This window comes from Aphis gossypii, unplaced genomic scaffold (assembly GCF_020184175.1).
Source record: "Aphis gossypii isolate Hap1 unplaced genomic scaffold, ASM2018417v2 Contig00007, whole genome shotgun sequence".
NCBI lineage: Eukaryota > Metazoa > Arthropoda > Insecta > Hemiptera > Aphididae > Aphis > Aphis gossypii.
The window spans coordinates 189170-216243 of NW_026082986.1; the positions used below are offsets into that span (position 1 = coordinate 189170).

Here is a 27074-nt window from a genome sequence, read left to right on the forward strand (position 1 = left end):
TTTTGTATAATATTGTGTCAATAATTGAATGTGTATAAACACTATAAACTATAAATTATGTTTAATACAATTTTAACAATTTTACAATACATTTTGGAAATTTACTGGTAAAATGTGTTTATTAAATTACCAAAAAAAAAAAAAAAAAAATGTAATTAATAGTAAAATTCACATCACAATTATACCTATATTTGAGTGTCAAATATTTTGTTTTTCGTTTCAGAGAATACTATAATAGTTTTGTACTCTTGTCTTAAAGCGATCGTATCATAGAACAACGCGTAGCGTTTCTATCACTGTGCACTGCTTTGTCTCACCACCGAAAAAAAAGTAAATAAACAGAAATAACTGCACGCGAGTGATCGTTCTATTTAGATGTATAGCTACTGCTACTTGTAGAATATAATATAACTATATGAGGTCGCAATAGTTACTATTTATTCCTAATTTATAGAAGGTATATATGGAACGTTAAATCGGCTATTATCTATAATTATTGTCCATCAGAGACGTCCTAAAATACTTATATATATATATATTGGTAAGTATATATGATGAGAAAACGCCTAGCGGTCGATCAATTCGATTTTGTCACATCACAACCGTTCCGGCTCGCCCCACAGTAGTTATAACGGCTAGATTGACGGACTCGTTGGACACCAGATATAAAAGACGAGGACCTCGGAGATATATTGTCGTTTCCTCCATTAGTGGTTTGGCGGTCGGAGCAAACCGATGTTATTTTGTCGTTCCCAATTTCGGTTGATGCACACGCAAAACAAAACTTAGTTATAGGCACATCGCAGTTAGTCGTTATTATCGGTATCTATCTACAACATTGTGAAGTACATGCGACAGCAGATGTTTAGTCTTCGCCAGCGATTTTGCAAGACGATTTTCAAACATGAAACGATTTTACGCGTTGTACGCAGTTGTTGTACCAATCACTGCAGGTGAGTCGATTTATAGACATTATAACCATGGATTAAATATACATAGTATATATAGTACATACTATGTAAATAGTATACATAGTATATTTAATCTATGTTATTACCCAGAGGTGGCTGAGGAGGCTATAGGTCTTTTACTTCATCATGGCTCATGAGTCGTGATTGTTTTAGTCGACATTAGAGCAACCGTTATGCTTTATATATTGTACTATAAGTTATTATATATTCTGTAATAATTACTTTCCTTAACTTAGAATTTTAATTAGGTTATGGCCAATTGAATTTTGGTGTTTTTATTTTATATTTTTCTGTATTATTATTACATATCTTAAGTCATTTTTTTCATTTTTGTTACTTTTTATGATATTTTTAATAATTTCTCAATAACAAATTTTTATATGTATTTTATAAACAATTATTTAACTTTTATTTTATAAATATTTCACATTAATTACGTTTGTACGTACGTGCATTTGATTTAAAAAGTTTAATAGCTTATAATTGAATAATTAATGATGTATTTTAAGTTTTAACTATATATTTCCAATTAAAGTTATATATTCTTTAATTGTGAATCTTAAGTAGGTATAAGGTAGGTAAGAATTTTACACTATTTTTTCTAAGATTATTATTTCATTAGGTATTTTGAAATTTAATATTTCATTGTTTTGTCATTGGTATTCGAATATTTGATTCAAATTATTTTAACAATATAACTAAAAAAATACGATTTTTAGTTTTTTAGCTGTATATAAACCATCATACATTATTATTATAAACAATAGTAACTGCATTTAATTCTTAATCTTAAAAAAGATTTCTATTATTTTTTTTTTTATATTTAAATAATGCAAAGCAGTTGGTTGTATATACATATTTTTCATTTGTTATATGAATAAATTTGTATAAAATATTCGATTTCGTACTAGAAAAATAAATATTCACAAATATACAACAAATAGTGATATTTTTATAAATAAAAACCAGAGAAGTTGCTCTGTAGACGGTCTTTGATGTCATTTATATTTATTTTCGTCTTTTTTTCACACAGCATGAACACGCCATTTTGTTAAAGAAAATAAATGCATTTCTTTTATTTTACAAAACATATTTGAAATAACTTAAATATACAACTTTAAGTAATATAATTTGCTCCAGCGTAGGTAAAACGAAATAATATAAAAATATTTAAAAATTATTTTCGACAAATCGAAAAAGCTTTTATTAATAAGAATTAACGTTTAACGTTTCCAAGTAAATAATCTTTAATTTTTTTTTAAATATAAATAGCGCCAGCTTTGATGACTGTATAAAATGAATTAAACAGCTATATTTATTTATGATGTGGAATTTGTAAGATTTCGAGTTCATAGAAATAGTATAATATTATGAGTTGTGACGCATAATTTAATTCATTGTTCCCTAAATTAGAAGTATAATAAATATCACGAAACTTAATATTTACAAAAATCAGTTGAAATTTTTTTTTTATAATCAACGGAGTATTTAACTATTAACATAATATATTTTAATACATACGTAAACACTACTACTTTCGTATATTTCATATATTTCGAATCATTCAATCATACTCGTATAATAGCTCGTTATACCAAATATAATAGCAAATTAAACCAATTTTAAAACGTTATAACGGAAAAAATATTTAAAAATCATAAGAAAAATTAAAAAAATCTCATTAAAATATGTAAATTAAAAAAAAAATACAAATAAATAATAATAATATTTATATATATATAATAATATTTGTACTTTTTTACATCAAACCTAGAACATTTATATTATAAAATATAATTTCAATGAATATTTCGATTTTATTCATTTTCGTTAAACTTGTAGAGTTATAGATGTACCTATGATCAATTTGTAATTGACTAACTTCTGTTAACAATAATAGTTAATACTTTCTAAAATATTTTGGTTTTGTTTTTTATTAAATAATATACTTATTAGATTTTATTATTATATATTATTTCTGTAATCAACTAGGTAAATCTTATATTTATGTTTAATTTCATTGGTGATTACAATTTTGTTTTTTATTTTTAACATAATATTTAAATGTTTAAATAACGTTTGAAAGTGCAACATCGTTAAACATTTATATTTTATAAGTTTAAATACCTAAAAACGTAAAAAATGTATCTATTTTCATAATTTAAATTCTGTATTGAAGTAAAACTACAGTATTTGTTTAAGCAAAGGTAATATAGTTATTATAGTAAGATAGTCACTGTATTTGACTCGAAAAATTCTAATTTAGAGGTTAATAAAAAGTGTCAAACTATAGAATACAATTTTACATGCAACGATATATTAGTCGCGAAAAAATGTGTTTTCGTTATTACAACATTTACTATGTATGTATAGTATACATTGTAAACTGTATAGTATATATTATGTTATGGGAAATGTGAAATATAATTTTGTCCTGACAAGGTAAATGGTTAAGAGAAACAAATTAATTTTGTATTAAATTTATTATTTGTTAAAATTATAATATAATATTGATGGAAAAAACAAAAAAATATATTAATTATTATTAATATTTAGTGTTTTTTTAAAATCATTATATAGATTTAACAAACGAATTTTTATTTAGGTTCAAAATAACACACAGAATAAAAAATATTCAAGACAAATTATTACCAGAATTCAATACTATGAAATAAAAAGTAAATTGTAAAAAATACTCATTCAAAAGGTACCTTATACATACGCCGTCAGCGTAATTATTACTATCAGGTGTTCACTACTCAATAAATAAACTTTTTCTTTGGATGCAAAAACTATTGTCAGATAGTACCAGATATTAGGTACATGGATACATCTTAATTTTAAAATTTGAATATATTGTTATTATACTGTTCTGTATTAGTAAAATGCAGTAAAATTAGTAAAAATAAAGGTTAGTGTTCGCATTCCCTGTACCGCCATAAAACATGTTCCAGTAGTACCTATATACATAGGTCCGGTGAAAATAAAAAACGAATATGTGTTCAGCTTACATCTGGGCGATATTTCAGTTTTTGTTTAATATATGTTTACATTTTATCTCTTTCCCGACATAAATGTTGAAAATAAACACATGGTTAGCACTCGATAAACATTAAATTATTGTTATTTTATGTATTATAATCATAATAAAATCATTTCGAAAAACGAATCACCTTGGTCCGTCCTCCGATAACGCTGTACCAGCTGCACTTGTTGCACACACGTCGACATCTTATCTCAAATCTGCCCATACACTTAAATACGCGTTGAATAGGATATAAATATTTTAAACATAATCTTACAATCATATTATTTACAAACACTCTAAATAAATGACACCATATCGGACTTTGACACAATAATAATAATAATGTCGAGTTCCAAGGTGCGACGCGCCATCATATTATTATTCTGATGTCTTAGTCTTACAAACGTACAAGATGTCAACATTTAATTTAGTGGTTCCAAAATTATATAATTACATTCAATAATGAAGCTTATTATAAAATTTAATGGAAATATTATATCATGTGTTTTCGCGTGGGGTTTCTTATATTTTAATTTTTAAGTAAATCATGATAATTTGTAAATTGTAATATTTTACATTTATACCTACTCATTGTACTAACTACTACTTGTTTATTTACTACAACTCAAAATTGGAGCTGCTGAACATAAAATTGATAGTCATACTTACCTATGAGATGATACACTTAATTGGATGCGACCCCTTAGCTTTTAGGAACAACAATAAAATTTTAGACGTGTTCTATTTTCAATACATCTACCGGTGGATTCAGAGAAAGAGATAAAACTATGAAAAAATATTTTAATTTTAGGTAAAGGTAAATTGTGATCGGCTTTCTTAAATTTTTGATTTTATTTTTTTCAAAAAGTTAAATATCACAATTTTTTGATATCTACTTTTAATGATTTTTGAGGACTTATATGATAAAAACAAAAATATAGTATGATCTTATCTATATATTTTAATATATAACTAATAAGGTATATCTAAGATAAATAGGGGCATTAGAAAATAACACATTTAAATTTTCTTGTTGCACGTATGTTAGTAAATCACTGCTTCAGTTTCCTTAATTATTAAGTATTGAGATATTACAATTGTATAAAACTGTTTTTATTTTAAAAGATATGTATAAAAATAATCATTTAAAAATTGTAGACATATAACTTTTGAATCTTTATAATATAGTCATAGTGGCTTATAATATAAATAGATAATATTGTAAATATTACTAAACAATAAAATATGTACCTACCTTTCTTATATATTTTTGTATTAGTTGGAAGTAGTTTTGAGATATTTTATTTTAAAAATGAGTTATTTATGTGAAAAAAAAACCATTTAAATATTTAAAAATCCACCTAAAGTCCTAACTTGTTTCAAAATTAAAATATCAACAAAAAAAACTTTCGATTTTCATAAAATGTACTTTTAAAAATGTTTATATGCCATATTTCTACTAATTATTAAATATTATAAATTATATATTATATTATAAATATTATTATTATATTATTGCTTTGCTTTGGTTACTATGATTCATCCAATAACCCTTTATAGAAGTTGACAAAATAAGCTATAAACCACTCAAGTCTCGAGGAACCTATTGATCTAACTTTTATGGAAAATAGTTCAATAGAGTCTATAGTGTAGAAATTAATAAAAATAGTTTGGTTTTATGTACACATAATATAGATCCACCTGAGTTCCAACCTGTATTATAATTAATAATAATTTTATTAAGCTTGACTTAAAATTAAAATCGATCTAAACACAATTAAATTGGTCCAATACTTTTATATTATGTAAGTAGGTTACAGATACTTGATGTTGTTTGACTAATTAGTATTTTTTATCAAAATATAAAGTGAATGAAGGAATTCGCTAGCTGGTTTTCTAATGAATTCCTAGTAAGTTGTTGCTACCCGGACGGTCTCTTATGAGCTAATATAAACTGAAGTACTAAAATCTTAAGTAGACTGAATTATCATCGTATATTGTATTGATCTGTTGTGTTCTAATGAGGCGCTACCTTTGTTATAATATTATTTATATTATTTTATATTAAACGGACGATACCCAGAAAAACCATATAATGGTTAACAGAACGAGCTGCTCTAAATTTAGTGATTGTGTAATGTGTATGTATACATTTTAAGTGTTTTTAACAAAAATATTTTTGCTCTAATTAAAACCAAAGTGTCTTAAAATTGTTATAAAATCCCCGAATGTTTGAAGTTTGTAGAAAAGAACATTATCTGCAGAAATCGTTCTTAAAAGTTCGATAATTTAATCCACGCTAATTATTAATAATTTATTGAAAAATAAAATTGAATTTTGTGAAAAATTTACAAAATTACAACACTGATTATAGGGTATATAATATTATTCTCTAATAGATTTTAAACGGACCCATTATATTAATGTATTGATTTTACAACGATGAGTGTAGATTTTATGATTTTATGAGCTACGAGTATTTTACAATAGAAAAAGTGATTAAATTTTTATCTTTGATGATATATTTTTTAGTAGAATAATGAATATTTAGTTAGTAGGTACTTTGGAGAGTAAAAGAACTTCGTAGTGGCTAGTTTTTTTATAACTATTATTGTTGAGGAAAACGGAAAGTTTTGCACAAAACCAGTTTTCGATAAAATTTGTTTTCTTATTTTGTTGTAATTTAAAAACATATTATTTATAACTGTAGATACTTGCAATTTCATTATTTTTAAACTATTTATGGCCTTATGGGTTATTGATAATATTTTATGTTAGTTTTATTTTTGTTTACAAAAAAATTACTGTCATACAATTTTATAATTTTTTTAAGAATAAAGAATGGATGTTGCCAATAAAAAAAGTAAACAGCTAAAAAAATATTTTGTTTTTTAACGATATAAAATAAGTATTTTCAAAGACGTTTAGTTTTAGCTATTAAATAACGAGTGTCTTACATTAAATGGATCACCGGATAATATTGCCGTCGGTATTACCTACATCATGTTTATAATTATTTAGAGCTTAGTCAATTATACCTCCCCTATATAAACATACGAGTATAATATATATGTGCTCATTATGTATATTATATACAAGTATTATAAGTTCTAAACTTCAAAGCCAACCAGCGTGTAAGTCACGTACACGTGGGAATTATACATGGTTGCGGTTCTCCGAGTGTATATAATATATATTATAATTGAAACCACTATAATATTTAATACTCGTAGGTATAGCTGATACCTCATTCATATCATCACTATTTGTTCATGCATAATAGCTATTTATAATTATTTTGCTACAATTCGTTATATACGTATATATTGATTATTAAAATGTGGCGTTTACTTACATTATATTATACAACGGTGGATAAACGTTAGTTAGAAGTTTCGTTTGGCACCATTTATTGCAGTCTTGATGGACGAAAAAAAAATATTCTTCTTGGAAAAAATATATATTTTACAGGTACGTAACAGCAAATATATATTATGGATATGTAATCGTTCTAAAACTAGAATATTCTACGTCCGACGGTACTTATAACGATATGATAGACCAAAATCCCAGTAAATATTAAGAGGAGGTAATCCCCATTACCAATTCACCACTAGGAAAATGTTCCTAACACTAACCTACATTAAACATACATAGATACTTACCTAACGATTATTATTACGAATATTGATAGTATTTCGTGTGTATTATTCGTTATTAAGTGTAATATTATTATAATACTCAATATGCATTTATGCTTTTTTAAGATAATGTTTCTTCTTTTTTATTATTTTAACGGGATAATAATGAATAATATCTTTAATAATCCTCGACGGTCTATATATCAATTATTTGGTTTCATTGTAAGTTTTGAGATTTTCGAGTTGGACGTAAAATATTATACAATAATCAACCATCGATAATGATTTTATGATAGTACAATTTATCTTAACATTAAAAATATATGTACAAAATTATAACCAATTAATTTAAAAAATATTATTTTGATAGAGCTTGAAAAAATTTTAGCCAGGAAGCGACAAGAATCAAATCTCTTACTAGGTATGTCTTAACAAAAGTGAACTATATAATTATGTTATTTTGACAACCAATAACTGTTTACACTATTTGTCTATTTATATTCATTTTAATAATAATGCATAATATAATTATTGCGTTTAATTTTAATACATATATCGGTATTATTTGTATGGCATTTTTAGTACACATTAATTATTGTCAACTAAATAATTTCAATGTACATGTGTAAATGTAACTATCAACAATAATTTATTTATCTACTACTGTCAACTAAAATATTAAGAAAACATTTTTATAATAAACAATTCATTAAAATTTTTATAGTAAAATAAATATAAAATGTAAATAGTTATCAACTAACTATTATTACTATTATTATGTTGTCTAAAGGCATCAAATTATTTCATTATTTCCATTCGTGGTAAATATCATCGGTTGGAGGTCAAATGTTCATTTTCCAATCGTTCTATATAGGCAGAAAGTAATAATATGACAATCATGCGATCATTTTGCAGTTTATCGATAGCTTATATTAAAACATATTTTATTATAATATTCTTTTGTACAACCCATCATCACATAATCGACATAAAATAAAGTAAATATTTGTCTTTAATAAAAACAAAAAAAAAAAACTGCACATACACACACAAGTGTACTAACTATACATATCCTTCATGGGACAAGAATTTTCAGCTTTGAGACGTAAAAATCCGTCGTTAAACTTTAAATTTATAATTTATAGCATAATAATGTTGAGTGAATTTACGTAGGTACCTACAGTATAAAATATAATATATTATAATATTATGGTTATAGTGTATATTTATTAATACCGTGAATTAATCACACGCTTAAAACACGAGTAAATTTATGGCGATTTATAGTTTATACAATATTTAAAACACGTATAAAAACGTTTACATTTATTACGCTCAAAGGATGTCACCGCATCCTCGACTCTTGTCATTGATATAGATAATGCAATAACACAATAATGACAAGTTGAAGGTGCATTTTTTTAAAGAAAAATAATATACTTACTGTTTAAGCACTCGTATATGCATCAAAAAAGTATTCTATATAATATGGGAAATGGTTTTAGGTACCTACTAGGTATGTGTCGATTTCGTGAATTATTATAGCGTTATGGTCCAATATATTACACTTTCGTTTATTAACGTCTAACGTCCTTCCTACAATTTGACCAATTCTACGATATCTTTCTATGCTTGATATGCATGTAATGGATAATCCATTTAAAATAAGATACTCGTTATATCAAAAACATTTACCGTTTTAATGACAACATACATTTAGATGAATGGATTAAGTCGTACAAAAAGGATATAGGTATCCCATAAAAATAATTACTGAACCACTTCTCCTTTCATCTAAACTTTTAATTCTTATAGCTTTAATATTTGCACAACTTCTCCTAAATTTAATTTTTATAGAATGAAAAGCTCCAAATGTGCTTCAGTTAATGAAATGAAAAACGTATTATATTATATCATTCAAAAGAGTAAAAAACTTCAAGATAATAACGAAACAAATATGCCTAAAAAGTTTTTTTTTGAATCTTGGACATCTAACGTTATATGACAGCACGTAGAAGGTATTTTTAAAATCATAATTGATATTAAATTATTTTCTGAAACTCAAAACTTTTGCCCGGTATTATATTATCACTTATTGCATTAGATATACAGATTATAGAGTACAGTTAGTTTCGATTAATTGTTATACTTCGTTTATTACATTTCATTTATTCATTTAAAATATAGTTAATAGTTATAGCATAGTATAATAAAAAAAAAAATACACATATAATATAATATTATAATCTTTACTGTACCGACTGTACCCAAGAGGCTAGGATGCGTGGACTACCCCGTGTTGATCAACCATGACTAAACTTTCACTAATATATCAAAAATAATTTTAGCTTATATATATATTATTTAGGAAGTATTTGTATAGTTGATTAGCATTAGCTATGGATATAAACAGTTTTTACGAACGGAGCAGTGGCGTAGCCAGGGGAGGGGCTGAGGGAGCTGCATCCCTCCCCGAAATTTTAAGAAAATCGAAAAATTATTTTAATGGTCTATGAAAAACGCTACAAGTCTTAAATTGTATTATACTGATTTTAAATTTTCATAGCTTTTTTTATTTGTTATATATTAATAATGTTTCGACATCAACATGTTACATTTATGGAGGAACCTAGGTAAACCACCGCTGTGAAAAAATTGATAGCCTCCGCCGAAGAAAAATCCTGGCTACGCCACTGGAACGGAGTATAGGGAACTAACATTTTGTTAGAAGCTTTTGTACAAAACCACTTTGCTCATCTATAAATGCATGTCACTGGAAAAAAAGAATAAAAAAAAAAAAAATGCGATATCGTTAAAAGAAAAATTTTGCTTTTAAATCACTAAAAATTATATAAAAAAAAAGAAAAGTTTTTGAAACAATTAGTGTCTTACGTTAAACGGATCATTATATATATAGTCCATTGTTTAATATACAGTACACATACTTTATAGGTACTTACTGTTAATGTACACATTAGCCAATTATTCGAACTTTAGCCACAAAAAATAATACAATTATGAAATTGTGTATAATATACACATTGACTAGCTAAAATAGATTTAGTCAAAAAAATATGATTACAACGTATTTCATCGTACGTATTAAATATTTTATAGGTATTATAAAATATGTTGTATAATTCATTATGTTATACTATATAGATTAAGATTTTTAATACTACTAATAAATAATATAATATTCATTCAATATACTTATATGTACTTATTTAAATATTAATAATAACATTTTTTGTATGTGCTAAAATAATTTTGATTCTATTTGAGCTACTTACTCATAGACATTTTCAATTTTTTTCATACATAATAATCGATAAAATATTTATCGTAAAAGCTTAAAAACTAATACAAAGTTTTTCGTAAATTTGTATTACAGTTACCTATTCAAAAAATATTTAAAATGTATAAGAATGATTTTTTTGTATAAACAACATTTAAAGTTCAAATTTTTACGAAATCACGAAAAATTTTAAATCATTTTGTAGTTGAAAATTTATAAAATTTTCAATTTGTATAGCTAAGAATAACAAATTTATCACAAGATTTCTCACAAGTAGTTCTTACTATAGCCAAAAAAAAAAAAATCATAAAAATACTTATGCACAATTTTCTTTATAGATATTTTAAGTTAAAATTTAGGTAATGAATTAAATAAAATATTTAAATAAAGAATAACCATTTTAGTTATGTTTTAATTTAAAACTATTATTTGTTGGTTTCTATTTTAATGGTAGTTGAAATTTTTAATGTTTAATGTATATCATTAGTGTCATTAGTGATTTATTACATTTCATACATACAATGACATTTTAAATTGCATTATTTTTGGAAATAACTAATTCAACCTACCGTATTATAATAGCAGTATGATATATTTTTATTATCTATATTATAAAACTCAATACCTTTATCATAAAATATATTTAGTAATATAAGCTGACAGTTCGCCTTTGTTTAGAATCATTTTCCGTGTATGATGATTTATCATTCGATTAAAATTTATAATAAATTATAATAAATTTATAATACATAAATATTATACTATGACTTACTCAACTACGCGGTGTATTCGAGACCAACAGAGTTGTTACTTACTTTTTCCTTCTTTTATTTTACTTTTAGCTTTAAGCTTCACATAAACGCTGCAACTCTTATCTTTAAATTATCGATTTCGTCTTCTACACTTTTTTAACTTCAAATCACACCAAATTACCAATTAAACTACCAAACTATAAACTCTATCTTAAGCCGATATAGACGTACGCAATCAAATTATGGAGCTCTGCATAAATCTCAAACACTAACCACATTCAAAGTTTCCAGTTCAAAACCTTTCGAATTATAACCAAAACACCCTTTTAAGTTTCAAATTAGTCCTTATACAACGATCTTACCATCATGACATCATTCTGGTCTTCGATGTAACTAAAACATTTTACGAAAGATGCGTGTTAAAAAATCAAAATCAAAGAAATCCTTTAATCAAAGTACTTGCGTCAGTAAACATACTCAGTAGTTCTCCAGAAAGGTTGAAAAGGCGGTGATGTCAATACCTTAAGAACTAATCAAAATCACTTATACGATAATACCCAAAACTTTGTATTAACAACATTGTACTATTGACATATTGTATAAATAATCAATCTAATAATTTAATTATTTTAATTAAGTCTGATTTACATTAACACTTAAGAATTAGTAATTACTAATTACCGTGCATTTTTTTTTCATACAAGTAATTATTCACACGTATCTTATATGAGTAACAGATTGTATAGCTTATAAACTTACACTTTTATATTTTAAATTTTTATATTATTACTTATATATGTAATATATTATTAATTTAAACATGTTATATTTTTCTGATATTTTGAGTTACACGCTAAAATTTTTTTCTTATATATTTTCATCTATGGATGGTATATTTACATATATAATATGATTTATTTATACAAACGCAATATTTTCCAATACATACATCCTTCAAGTCTAAAGTGTTAAGTTATAACAGACAATTTTGAATTTTTACTTTAGTTATATTATTAAGAGGTTAATGTTCGCATTAGCCAATTTTGGACTTAGATCAATATATAATGTAATGTAATACAATTTTAGACCTATATTTTATATATGGTAAAAACATTTCAAATAACTGTGTTAAAAATCTACACAGTTTACATTTAACAGAGTTTAAGAAGGAGTAAATTTAATTTGTCACGGACTACGCCACGAAATATCAGCTATACTATATAAAACATATAATATTACCACAATTATTGAAATATTTCCAGCAGAGTTGTCGGATAGTACTTATAGCGAATAATATGACTTACAGTAGGTACTGTACAAAAAGTGATTCATCTAGTACGGTTATTTCATATTATTTTTTTATTGTAAATTATTTAGTAGACCCAGTCTAGATATAATGAATTTCGAGTACCGAGAAAAAAGTTCAGTCTATATCAAGAGTTTACCAAATCAAAATTCGTTGTATCAAGGCTCAAGAGCAGTAATTAATAAATTTATTTTTAACAAGATTAAGGAAATTTAAATTTAAATCAACACACTACAAATACATATTCATTTTAATTTGATAATTTATTAAAATAATTTAAGTAGCGATCATAATTGGCCACATTCGTGGAAGGGGGCTTAACATTTTTGTCGTACCTATTATCGTAAGCACACGTTTTAGACGCTTCAGTCGTCTGGCTTTATAATTACATTCTGGGGTTGCTTAAGCCTTCTAAAGTCCCCTCCCCCACCACCAATATCATCCGCCTATGATGACGATGTACGACCTTTTAAATTCTGAACTAAGTGATGAATGTATTGATTTTAAAATGATGTGTGTTTTATTTTTGCTTTTGTGTGTCTGTACCTACACCAAAACTAGTTGAAATAATGCTTCAGTGGCGGGGTAGTTGGAATCATCGGATTTGCGGGGTATACAGAAGGAACCAAAGTATACAACAAATTATTACTTCTGAAATATTCGTTTTTGTTAAGTTTTTTTTTTTTTATAAACAACGATAACATTTTTTTGGTTGAGTTAAAATACTTGAAAATTTAATATAAAGTTTTTCATAAGTTATTATATTATATTATATGATAATATCGAAAATGACCGAATGCACACTTATTTAGTAGTTTTATTTTACTGCATCCGCTGTGGAGCGCTGTGCTGGTGATCACAATAATAATAATATTTTATATTATATACGTAAAATAGCTCAGTCATCGTTATATTAAACTAATATATTGTACTATTCTTCCTACGGTAATGTACATAGATTTTGCCTACAAACAGATTGATTGTTATTGTTTCATTATATAAATGTCCATCTGCAATTTATTCTTAAACAATAATAAACGTAAAATGCATATTTATTATTTTCTATCTCAAATAGCAATATTTTGTTTTCTAGGAAAGGATTTTACTCTTTACGATAGAATGGTATCGGTACATGATAGGTTACAGGTTATAGTTTACATGAACCACTACAGAAGCACACGGATGCGATGGCCGAACCCGATGGATTACAACTTGTTAGTAGATATTCATCGGCTGTTTACAGACTTCACGAAATTATGGTTAAGTACGATAAGTCAGTAAAATACAATAAGCTTTCCGTGGTGGATTTATTCCCGAATACAATTTATACATATAATGCCAAATGTGGTGAAATCCTTAGGTACTTATGGATATGGTTCGTCGAGCAATGAAGCGATAAATGACGCAGTGAACAGATTTTTGGACAAGCTGGCATTTATTTCTGAAATAGATGACTATTTACTGAACTCAACAAACCCACCATGTCTAGAGAGTACTGTTAAATTGGCACAATCCATCAATTACATCGGCAAACTTCAAGAGTTATGCGTAGCTCGTGCTTGGAATCTAAAAGAATATGAATATTGTCAAAATATTGAGGGTGAATACAATAATAAAGAACATTTTTTTACCGTAATATGTTCTGCTAGGCCCTATAAATCAAAAGACGTAGGTAAAACCAAGAAAATTGCAAAAAATCAAACAGCTTATTCAATGTTAAATCAAATAAATATTAATCAACATAGAACCAATAACACTTACTCATCGAATGAAAGAGGAAAAATGAATAAAATGGAAAATGAAAAACTAGTTTGTCAATAAGTAATGTAGACAAAAATGAAATTGTAAACAAAGCTCTGCACCATAACTACCATATCAACTGTGACGGAATGTTTAAAAACTACATTGGTATACTACAAGATATATGCATGGCTCATGGTTGGAAGTTACTAAAATATGAATACCACAAAGAAAATAATAAGTATTCTGTGATAATATGTTCCGTTGGACTCTAAAAATCTATGTGCAAAGATCATGCCAAGAAAATTGCTAAGAAACAAGCCGCTATAAGAAATTGTTATCTATATACTCGTACCTATAATAATAATATTACATCTATTCAAACATATATTAATAAAGAATCTGTGGTTGAAAAATATTAGTGAAAATATATAAATGATTTAATGGTTATGATAAATTACTAATTTCGATTATATATAACTGTAAAAATAATATCTCATCAAAAACGCTTCGTGTAATAACATCGCTAAGTAAAAAAAATTACTTAAATTACAAAAGTTGTGATATCAAAAATTGGCTAAATGATTACATAAATTCATTAATATAGAAGTATCTATAACTGTTTAGTTTTTGTATTAATGTACCTTGTGTATTTATTTAGTGTAAATAATAATTTTACTTTACTTGGCGGCTACTAGAAGGATGTATTTAAATAGTTGTATTGTTCAATAGTTTAACTAATTTTAATTTTAATTAAGTTAATTTACTTAGCTTTGGGCAGTTACTATGTCTCTACAACTAAGAAACCAAAATATGCACTATGTCTCGATATCTACATAAATATTTGCATTATTTTGTATGTCGCGTGCACCATGACTTAACCGCGCGATAAAATAACACCCTTGTGTTCCCAACCTATGAGGGTAATATGTATAACAATTTTCACACAGTACATTATCTATCAGAACGGGTTCTGAAATAATTTCAAACATAGATTAAATACGTGGTAGGCGTAGACGTCAAAGCAAACGCGAGGCTGATCTGAGACTAATAAGAACATTACTATAATACTGTAATATTGTATACTATTGTCGGTTATCAATTGTTTTGTTTAACACTATAGAGTGTTTATTTTTATTTTATTTTATTCGCGGCCAGCACAAGCACATACATTGTGGAATTTTTGAAAAACATAGCGTTTTGTTTAATAATTATGCCAATACTTTAGCATATAACTAAGGCCATAATACTCCGATAAACTTGAATTTTTCACAGAATCATCTACAAATAAAAAATGAGCTATTCGTGAAAGTTTCGAGTATTGGTTCATTTAGTTTAGGCTATAGGGTAGTCGATTTTCGTAAACTAACATTGGTTGAATACAAGTTGGGTCTCTCGTGTAATATACACCATCGTCACACACTGATTTCTTTTTTTTTTTTTATTCAACTCTGCGCAGCGACCACGGTGTTGGATAATATATTCTATTAAATAGAATAAGTAATTGTGACTTGTGAACTACTCTCTATAGACTAAAACCAACACTATTTAGATTCTGAATCAAGTGATGAATGTATTGATTTTTTTTGTGTCTGTACATAATAACTTGTTAAGATAATACTTCTTATAGATAATACTACCTAACCTAACTTTGTGGATGGTTTCCAGTCGAAAATTAAATAATTTAGATGCATTATAGAAGATAAAATTTACAAAAAAAAAAGTGACGAAAAAACGGGAAGTTATTTATGCAAACATCGATTTTTTTATATGGTTGTACCTAACTCCAAAACTAATCACTGTAAATATTTGAAATTTTCACCAAATGTTTATATTATTGTTATTCATAGACCGTTAATTTTTTAAAATATTTTGTCTTTTTTTGAGTTTTTTATAAACAACTTAAATTTTCAACTTTTCCGAGTATTTTTTTTTTGAAGTGTTGATAAAAAATGTTGAGTGCCTAAAAAAACTAGAAAATTAAAAATTTGTTTTTATTAACTTTTTAAGTTCAAATTTTTCAAAATTTGTTAAAATCGCGAAAATGTTATAGTTGAAAATTCATAATTTTTTTATACTTATATCTAATGTTAAAAAATTCAACACTAAGTTTTCCATAAGTTTTCTTTAAATAGCTGTAAAGAAAACTCGAAGCGTCATTATAGGAAAAATCTTGTGAGCGTTAGAATTTTAAATTTTTACGAAATTGCGTAACGATAACGAATTATCCTCAAACGATTTAAATATTTATTATTATTCAAAAAGTATAAGTCTTAGATTCTTAAAAATTTCATTAGTTATTTAGATTGGCATTTACTTTACATAATTTTATTTTTAAAATATTTCGATAATTTTAATGCTAACATTTAGCACAAAGTTCTTCATGAGTTAGTCTTATATAGTGATTTAAAAATTATAATAATACATAAGCATAATTTTTTTATTAGAGCTTGATGTTTAATAACATTGGCTTATAATAATTATAAAAAAAACTTAAATCTTGGGGTATTCAGGCCATGAAAACATAAACCACCTTTTTCACCATTCACTAGAAAATATATCATAGGCTGACAAATCATCTCCGTTAAGAATCGTTTTTCGTATACAATAATATACCTATCGTTGGATTCAAACTTAAAACATCCATAATAGTAACCTACTATATAGCAGACTCAGCAGAGCGTTACTCACTTGACCACTCTTTTTTTTTACTATAAATCGGTACCTAAGCTGTGGTTGATTAAAATAATAAAAAAATAATGAGTAATATTGTAAAAATTTAACTTTAATCGATTACTTTATGAACTATTTAGGGTTTGTTGCTTTTTGTAATATATAGATTATAGATATATGCTTCTATGTTATGGGTGTCTCCGTGACGATGTTCTAAGTGAGGGCTAGGTACATGGTGATTTGAATAATATGAATAATATGTCTAAGCATTTTACAATAGTTTTTAAAGACTGTCTGAGTGTAATAAATACTAGACTAAAAATTAGATTTATTTTTATTTGATGTGGAATAATTATAGTTGTTACGTCCCGATTAGTTGATTTATACATTGACGCGAGAATGAATATGTGACGTAGAAGTGTATAGTAAAATGTTTAATAAACGTTAAAACTTGATTCAAAAATATAATATATAGCTTATTATTGGATATTGAGCGATGTTACGACCTGACTCCAAAATACTGATAGACAAGATCGTAAGTGGTGTTACGACCAACCTTTGATTGTCATGAATATCCCTAACCATGTGCTGAGCTCTTATCTCGGTCTCCCTTTTATATACTCTGATCACAAAGAGTGGGTGTCGTGGTTATGGCGATTCTATTACACGAGGGTTATCGCAATGAGTTTACGTGAGCTTGTCAACTTGTATCTTTATCCGTGGGACATCGAGTTCCGACTTTTACCAAGAAGAAACATGTGGTCTTACTTTAATGTTTAAATTAAATATAATACAGTGTTCACGCTTTTCGGCTTGTGTCAATAATTAATTTAATAAAATATGTTACCATACCGTATAATGTGTGAGTTATAGATTTTTAAATATATATATTATTACAAGGTCCGTAACATGTAAAGAAATAATCTTTTATACATAAAATTTCGATCAGAAACTACTCATTTGAATGTCAATTCTGATGTATAAACATTAAAAAAAAAATCATCTGCTTCACAATAGTATTATAACATCTTACTTTACTAAAAAAAAAAAAAAATTGGTTCTTATTTGAAACAAAAAAAAAGTTTATACAGAATAATTAAAAAAATATTTATATATAATTTATATATATATATATATATTTTTTTTTAAATATTATATAATACATAATAAATCTAAGTAATTGAAAATTTTCAAGTTAAATTACTTGACTAATATATAGATAATTTGAATAATATTGCTAGTAAATTCCGAAAAATCAGAACTCAAATAAATATACTTTAATAATAATCGAAGAAAAAAATGAGGTCGAGTATATTCGGTGAATCATCCCGTACACGTGTTTATTATATTATATAGTGGCATTAGTAATTTACTTATGTTATGTAGAAAATATATACTTATACTTTTTATATAATATTCATGACGTGACCTTTTAAATCGTATTTCCTCTCAGTGTTCAGCCACGCGCAAAGAAATCCGTTCAAATTAAAATAGTAAAAAACAGCTTTTTCGTGTACATATAGGTATACAACTAACTCAGTAAATATAATTTACTCATTCACATCCTACCCGCAGTCCGCTAAGGGAAAGCTTTTCTTTTTATAATATTACATATAAATATAATATGCATCACGCTGCGCAAATCTCGTTTTCAATAAAAGCATAACGAATGGCTCGAGTCTGCCATAATTAGGTACATTTTGTTTAAGAGATGATTTACTAAGAAATCTAACCCTCTACATTTTTTTCTTTTGATAATGAATTAATTCAAATTTTGAATATACTTAAAGAACATTCAAACTATTGAGTTTTTTTTTTGTACTTACTGCATAAAAAATTGTCTTGTGGTGATAGAAATTTCTGTTTTCAAACTAAAATCCTTTTTAAAAATATAAATTATCTATTGGTTGACTTTTTCTTACTCTTTAAATAGTACGAAAAATCTCAAGAATTCAAAAATATAGTCTAACTATCTAAATAAATCAGATTTTGAAAAATCGCATCATTGAAGAAAAAGGGGGTGAGCGTGACTGATGAATCGTCCTGTGTATTGTATTATACATAATACATGTGTGCTATTATAATGATACAATAAACCTATATAATAATATAATATTACGTGCACGTAGCTATAGCGTATTGCGTATATAATAATAAACATTTACACATGATAACGATCGTTGGAGATGAAAGAGTACGCACAAGCGGGTGCCACTTATATTCTACGAGCGACATTTTGCTTTCGGACGAAAAAAAAACTTACACCGAGTCAAGTATGACTACAGTAGTAAAGAAACACCATATGTTTGTCTGTTTATTATTTATTTTATGCGCACATAATATTATTATTACTATTATAATACTGACCTGACATTTTTCGCGCTGTCGAACAGAACAAATGTTTAAAACTATTATTATACAAACTATACAAGGACGTCGTGCAAGTTCTTTCTACAGTAGGTACCGTTTCCGATACGTTTCGATATGTTTTGAAATGCTTTGAAGTTTTACCTTTGACCCTTTTGTTTAAAATTACGCAACATCCGACGGTTTTAGAAAATAAAAAAGGTGAGATTTTGATGATTTCAAAGTTACATAATATATTTAATTATTAGGTGGGTAAAGTAATAAATTAGCAACATTTTAATACGATGTAAAAATTTTAACAGCTGTTTCGTGAAAATTAATTTTTGGAATTACGATAATTATTGCGAATCAGGCAGAAGATATATACTTATTATTCTTATCGAATAATAGTTTTTGAAAAAATCTAAATTGAAACAGCATTAACTCAGTATTATACTTCCAATGGGCACTAAGTATAAATCGTTTATAACAAATATGCGTTAATAAACCATGCACGTGTATAAATACGTGTATTATAATATAACGTCTGTGTATAAAGTCACTTCTGTCTTCACTCGTATCTCTCTAAAATACATCCATCAATACTTGAACTGATTTACGAATAACGAGTAATTAGATTTTTAATAAGCCCCGGAGACTCAGATTAGGTGATGCTATAATTTTAATATTGAACTGGTTAGTGATATTTTGAACTTCCTTTATTCTTTGTTTTTAATAATTTATACATCATTCATTTATAAACTCGAACAAACCAAGTAACCAACTTCGTATAATACTAATTATAAACCATATCGAGTAATGAGTACTGAAATAAGTACCTATCGAGTTCAAGTATTAACTATGTATGTGTCACTATGCTTTCTTTCCGGTAGTTGAAGAGTTCGCTTGAAAACTGAATTCGTTAAACATGTATGATTTTTTTTTTAAAAAGAACAAGTGCACTGACAAATAAATGATTCCATTAGGTCGTTCGTTAAATTATTGATCTAAGAATAAATTATATATATTCTATAGAATTCAAACTATCTACTTTTGAAATATAAGTTAAACTCATAAAAACGTTTCCCAAGTAAAAATCCTAAATAATTCAAACTTTATTTAAAACAAAAAAATGGTTAACATTTTAAAACTGAATTGCATGTTTCTATTAAAAATTTAAAAATACTATAGTATTGATAATTAAGTACACACATTTGATGTTCCAGTCTTTAAAAATAATCATGAAGGGATACGAGTATACAACACGCAGATCTCCTCATGTCATTACACTACTGCAATAATAGAGTGGGCACATTATGACATAGTTTTTCGTCTATTAATTGGTAATAGTGAACAGACACATTTATAATGGATTTAACTAAGAATCATAATAGATATTAAAATAATAAATTACCACAGTTACACCAGGTTAGATATGAGATATGTAATTGTTTTTATATCAAGGTGGTTAATTTAAATCTTAAAGTCTGACAAAATTATAGTAAGGGTTTGATCCTGAAATCATTTGAGTTTATAGGCATATTTTTTAAATTTATTTTATTAAATTCCAAGTAGGTATTAAGTAATAAGCGTAATTTGAAATACGCTAGGCATTGATTTTAGTTAATATTATAATATATTGTAGGAACAAAATATTTTATTTTTGAAATGAAAGAATATGTGTATATTATACGGTTCAAGTACATTGGCGGCGCTGAAGATACTCACACAAAATTATCATTTGCTACTCATACAGCCTAGCTATTGCTGTATTATAGATACGCAATCACGCTTGTAATAGTAATTGCCTATCGAATACTCCTTAAAGAATAAAAAGACGCAATTACAATCCCCTTAACCTATTTATATAAGGTAATTGTAATACATAATACAACCATACCATGGCAAATTAATTTGTTATAACATTTAAACCAAAAGAAAACACAGAAATCCTTTACCACTCCAAAAACAGAAACCGAAATCTCTCTGTTGTGCAGTAGGTGTCAATAGATTACCTCGTTATTGAGTTTAGGCATTATAATGAATCGATTCAATTTCAATTCAATGATAAATTATTATACCTACACAACAAATAGGTAACGATTCCAAGCGAAAAATCGTAAGGTTATAAAAACAATTAATTTCATAATAATATTAAAATCTTAACAAATGCTTGTACACCTCACTTCCTCAAAATTATCCTAAAAATTTCTGATTATTTTCAATTTTGTCATTCAAAAGTACCAATTAGATCCAATTTTCTATTAGAAGTCTGCTTTAAGTTGATTACCTAAACTTTTTTTTTTTACTAGAAAGTGTTTTTAGAGTTTAGGCACAATTAAAAAAAAAGTGAGGATTGAGGATTTATGGTGGAGAGCGGGCTTGACTGATTTGCTCTCTTTATATATATCTGTCACTGCAGGATAAGTAAGGTTCCTTACGAAACTTTCGATACTCTTCTTTTTTTACTGCCTTTGCCGAAATGCACGGTGTTTTTATATTAAAAAAAAAACAAACAAACACATCGTTGTTATAATTTATTTGTTCTACCACAGTTCTTAAAACGAATCTCAGAAATTACACATATAATAATATATTATGACGTAGGGTTCGCCATGGTTGTGCTAGAATAATATATTGTTTTATTTTAAGCCGTAAAAGTTGTAGATACAGCAGTTATGATGATACTTACTTGAATAGAAAGTTTTATTATTTAGACCGGCGCCTTAACAACGGCGTTACTGCAATGTTTTTATACTTCGTTTATAAAACACAATATTTATAATATTATTATACGAGCATTAAACATAATGAGGTGTATCTAAGCACTAACAAAATTGGTTATCAAATGTCAATACGATAGATAAGTTATAGAAGGAAAAATTAATAGTAATTTACTTGAATCTTCAATCTTGGTTAAGTTAAATTTTGATATTATTCTTAAAATAAAAAGATATTTTTAAAATTACTTTTTATCATCTGATAAATTATTGAATTGCATAACTAATGTTTTTTAAATATTTTTTACATCGAATAATTGCCGATTGTCAGCCATTATGGTTTTTTAACGAGAAAAACATCTTTCAACGTATGTAGATGATATTGGTGCGTATTTATAAAAATAAAATATGTTTGATAACAATTGTTTCTGTCGTTTCACTCAGACAACATAATACGTATACAATTTGCTTAATTTACGTACAAACTGCAATAGGTATACCTACGACCTACGTGTATACGTTATACGATCGTTTTGATAAAGCGATAAATATTATAAAAACAGATATGGAATCAGCGTTAAGTGTACACAACAGATAGTTTTAGCCAAATATTTCAATTTAATCCAAATTATTTTTTAAATAAAAAAATTCAATTTTCAAATTTCCACATTTTTGGTAATTATAAGGAGAGAAATTCAAAATAGTGGGATGATTCATTTCGCGAATTTATTGCACTTTTTGCTTGCCTAATAAAAATCTCTTTAAATAATTATTGTTATGATTCTAAATTTTTAAATAATGATAATGATATCGTCAATATTATAACAATATAATAAAAACCACTTAAACGTTATAATTACAATTCTTAAAATTATTAGTAATTATTCGTAATTCTTTATATTTTTATTTTTTACGTACTAAACAACATTTGTTTTGATTTATTGTGAACAGCACAATTTATGTAAAACTGCATAAATTAGCGTAAACTCTGGTTTGCTTATAATCAGTGGATTGCCTCTTGAGAATAATATTATATTCTTACCATTTTTCACATCTCCTTGGTTATTACGGTGATTTATTAAGTATAAGTACCAAGTTCCTAATTATTTATTTTTAAATTTACACGATATTGAAAAATTAGATTATATCGCTTGAGATATATGTTATATTATTTTATGGCTGAATAACACGTAGGCGTCACACATGGTAACAAAATTAAAAATCGTTAAATTATTCAATTTCCTCAACTTAATATTGTTACATCAAAATACCTATGTATCCTACCCTCCTCTCGACTGGCCAAATGCTAAGCAAAAATACGTAAACAATATAGTATATATTACAGTACAGTATGTACAGAATATACAGTATTTTAGCTTAGCCTGTAAAAATATTTTCAAACACTTTTAAACTATACACATTAATATTTTCTATGCTATATTATTTTAATTAAATAAAATTCTTATTTATGGTATTTTAGATTATGAATATCTATCTATAGTAATTAGTAATATTTTAGTCATAGAAACATATTTATATAACTTGTATAAGTTAAAAGTTTAAGTAAATTAACATAATATATTGTACTAGATAAAAGGGCATAAGATACAGAAAATATATTAATAGTAATATTTTCTATAGAATAAAAATTAATAAAAAAAATTGAACTTCAAACGGTCATAAAAATAATGTGACTTTCTGATCAAACAGTTTAAATTCTTATAGAAATATATTGTGAATATGTAACTTCGATATTTTTTAGTAGATAATTAAACAACTATTGAGAAAACTTGTATATCATTTTTGAACTTTTAGAATAAATATGTATATAGAAAAAAATTTAAAATATGCATAAAGAAACAGTACAAATATAAATATAATAATATATTATAATATATCCATAATCTGTAGAGTATCAAAATATTTGAAATTCTTTTCATTTACAGAAAATGATAATATAAACATTTGGAGAAAATATAATATCTTCGGTTATTCGTTTTTGAGAACCTAACAATATTTTAATAAATATTTGCGACTATAATACGTATAATTAGTTTATATAATAATTTAATACAATTGTTTAAGTAATTTATATTTACGTTTAATGTGTGAACCTATCATAGAAAAAAACGTAATTCTTTTGAAAGTCTAATTAAGTTATTTTATTTTTAACAGTATAAAAATACAATCAACTATTAAAAAGTAATGATTTAAAAAAAGGTTTAAAATTAGAATAAGGGTTTTGAGGGGCCCACTATCGATATCCGGTAGTGCATCTTTTATGTGGGCTGATGCGTACGGCGGCAGTTATTCTTTTCAATGCCATAACCAAATTTCTTGCACAGATGAGTATTTACCAAATATACTCAGTATTCACTAATAATTTATGTTTTAAATCATTATTAGTAGAATTGTAAAAATTATATTTCTAAAGAGCATAGTAAAAAAAAAGATTTTTCATACTATTTAGAGTGACACGTTATAAATGTATTTTTTCTAAATGAGAAACACGCTTGTTTGCTGTAGATTTTTGACTCATCTAAATCCAAATTTAGACGAGTAGTTACTTGACTAGGTAGTTAAACTAGTTAAACTTTATGTATTATTATAAGGAAATAAAATATAAAACATGTTATGAAGTGTTTCGTCCAGTACCTAAATACCTACTATTATAGGCGAAAAGTTTTTACAAATTATAAAATATTATAAATAATATAACAATTAGTACAAATTTTAACCCACCATACACCCGTTCACATAATCTCTTCCAAACTATAATTATGGAATACTACCTTTAGTACTTAACGTTTTATAATATTCAAAACCATCTAATTGATTTTCGATTCATATACATCAACAAATTCAAATATTTTATATTTGAAATATTATATTTTTGATATTTTCATCCTTAAATAACTTAAAATAGACATGGAGGTTCTTATTTGTAAAAAAAAAAGTTTAAAACGCCACAGGACATTTCTTAGGTAGCATAAAAATAAATCAGAGGGTACTTAAAAATATGGTCCTATTATATGTAACCTAAAAAGATACTAAAAAATTTCTTAAGTCATAATTTATACAAATTAATTATTATTAACGAAAAACGATGGTAAGCGTACATATTAATAAACCATCATAGTATATATTAGGTAATACCGGTCCGTTTACTTACTTATAATTTATCAGTTCAGTATTGCACACGGGTTATATGTATATACAGTAAGAATCGTTTATGCCAGCGGTTTAATAACACAAAAATTAAAAACTCATAATAGTTGTATGCTAATTTGTACGGTTGTTATGATGTTTTTATAATGATCATACGGATGCAATGACATAATTTTTATAAGAAAAAAACACGTGACAAGTAAAACTAAGAGGTTTTCTTCTTTTTTTTGATAAGTATAATGTACACATTTTATACTTTTTAGTAATAGGTAATAATAATAATAATAAAAAAAAAATAGCTAGAATTATGACTCTTACGATGATTTCGGTTATTTTAATAATCGGTTATCGTGGTGACCTATTTTTCTTGGTCCCTCAAAAATCGACGATATATATGTGTAATATATTATAATGTATTGTTTTCATGGTAATATACGAAGTGTGCTGACGGGAAATTTTCCTTTTCCTCAGGACTCATGCTGATGTGGCCAGTGGACGACGTCTTTACCGCCGACGCCAATGCCCCGCCGGCAGCCACCGCCACCATCTCCTCGGCCGTGGCCAGCGCTTCCTCTGCCATCGCCACCGCGTCTTCGGCAATCGCCACCGCCTCGTCGGCCATTGCCACCGCGTCATCGGCCATCGCTACCGCCTCGTCAGTCATCGCTACAACTGACCCATTGGCCGCCGTAGTAGACACGATTGCTTGTGACAACGATACCGCCAAACTGTGCAACACCACGGCCGCCTCCACTTCCAGTACTTCTGGCACTTCCGCCGGAAGTGGGCACGACGGTGATTGTAGCACGGTCGCTTCTGCGGGTCTAAGACTCGGACACGGTGCGGACGAGTCGCCGGATGCGCGGGTTAACGACGATCACGGACGAACGGGCCGAATCGCCGTTGTTCGACCGAGGACCGGCGGCATGAAAATGATTGAAAAAATCATATTGACTGCTGTGAGCATGTTTTTCGAAAAACTAGAATTGGCCGTGTACATGTCTCTGTACAAACTCAAAGTTCTCTACACCACTTTAATATCGCCGGTGTTACATAGTTTTTAGCCGGCCGTGTTCATAATACAGCATCTTATTCGTTATAATCATATATTTTCGTCATCTATAAATCATAATATACCTGTAATGAATGTTGAAAAATATTTATAAAAAATAATAAACCATACTGTGACGTGCAATTATCTATAAGTTTTATCAACCAGCACCGTAAAAAACTACTGCAATGTGCAACATTATTTTTATATACAACTGGGAAGGAACATATGTATGTATAATGTATACGCTCGTTCCTGTCCCATTCTCAACGTTGAACGACACAAACTACGCACGCCTATGACGTAGTGTGGCTATATTACCTAGTGTTATATACATAATATGTAATAATAAAAACACCTGCTGTTGCGAATATTTTAAT

The 27074-nt window shown here is 26.7% G+C and overlaps 1 protein-coding gene across 4 annotated transcripts; it reads left to right on the forward strand.

Moving 5' to 3' along the window:
* LOC114127127 (uncharacterized) lies at positions 1 to 27074 on the forward strand. Of its 4 annotated transcripts, none has more exons than XR_007606419.1 (4): positions 1 to 107; positions 224 to 377; positions 455 to 953; positions 3577 to 3763. XR_007606419.1 is itself a non-coding variant. In XM_027991265.2 (4 exons), exons 3-4 carry the CDS (start codon positions 905 to 907, stop codon positions 26705 to 26707), a joined length of 642 nt encoding a protein of 213 aa, XP_027847066.1. In that variant the 5' UTR covers positions 1 to 107; positions 224 to 377; positions 455 to 904; the 3' UTR covers positions 26708 to 27074. The 4 variants fall into 4 exon arrangements, 3 of the variants coding, with proteins under 3 accessions (XP_027847066.1, XP_050064118.1, XP_050064119.1); XM_027991265.2 differs by lacking the exon at positions 3577 to 3763 and adding an exon at positions 26115 to 27074; XM_050208161.1 differs by lacking the exon at positions 3577 to 3763 and adding an exon at positions 26115 to 27074 and having other exon boundaries at positions 224 to 330.

Bases quoted from the DNA above. Each gene is read 5' to 3' on its own strand.
- LOC114127127 (XM_027991265.2), top strand. From the start codon at position 905: ATGAAACGATTTTACGCGTTGTACGCAGTTGTTGTACCAATCACTGCA. The intron at 954-26,114 runs GTGAGTCGATTT...CCTTTTCCTCAG, and splicing joins TGTTGTACCAATCACTGCAG to GACTCATGCTGATGTGGCCA.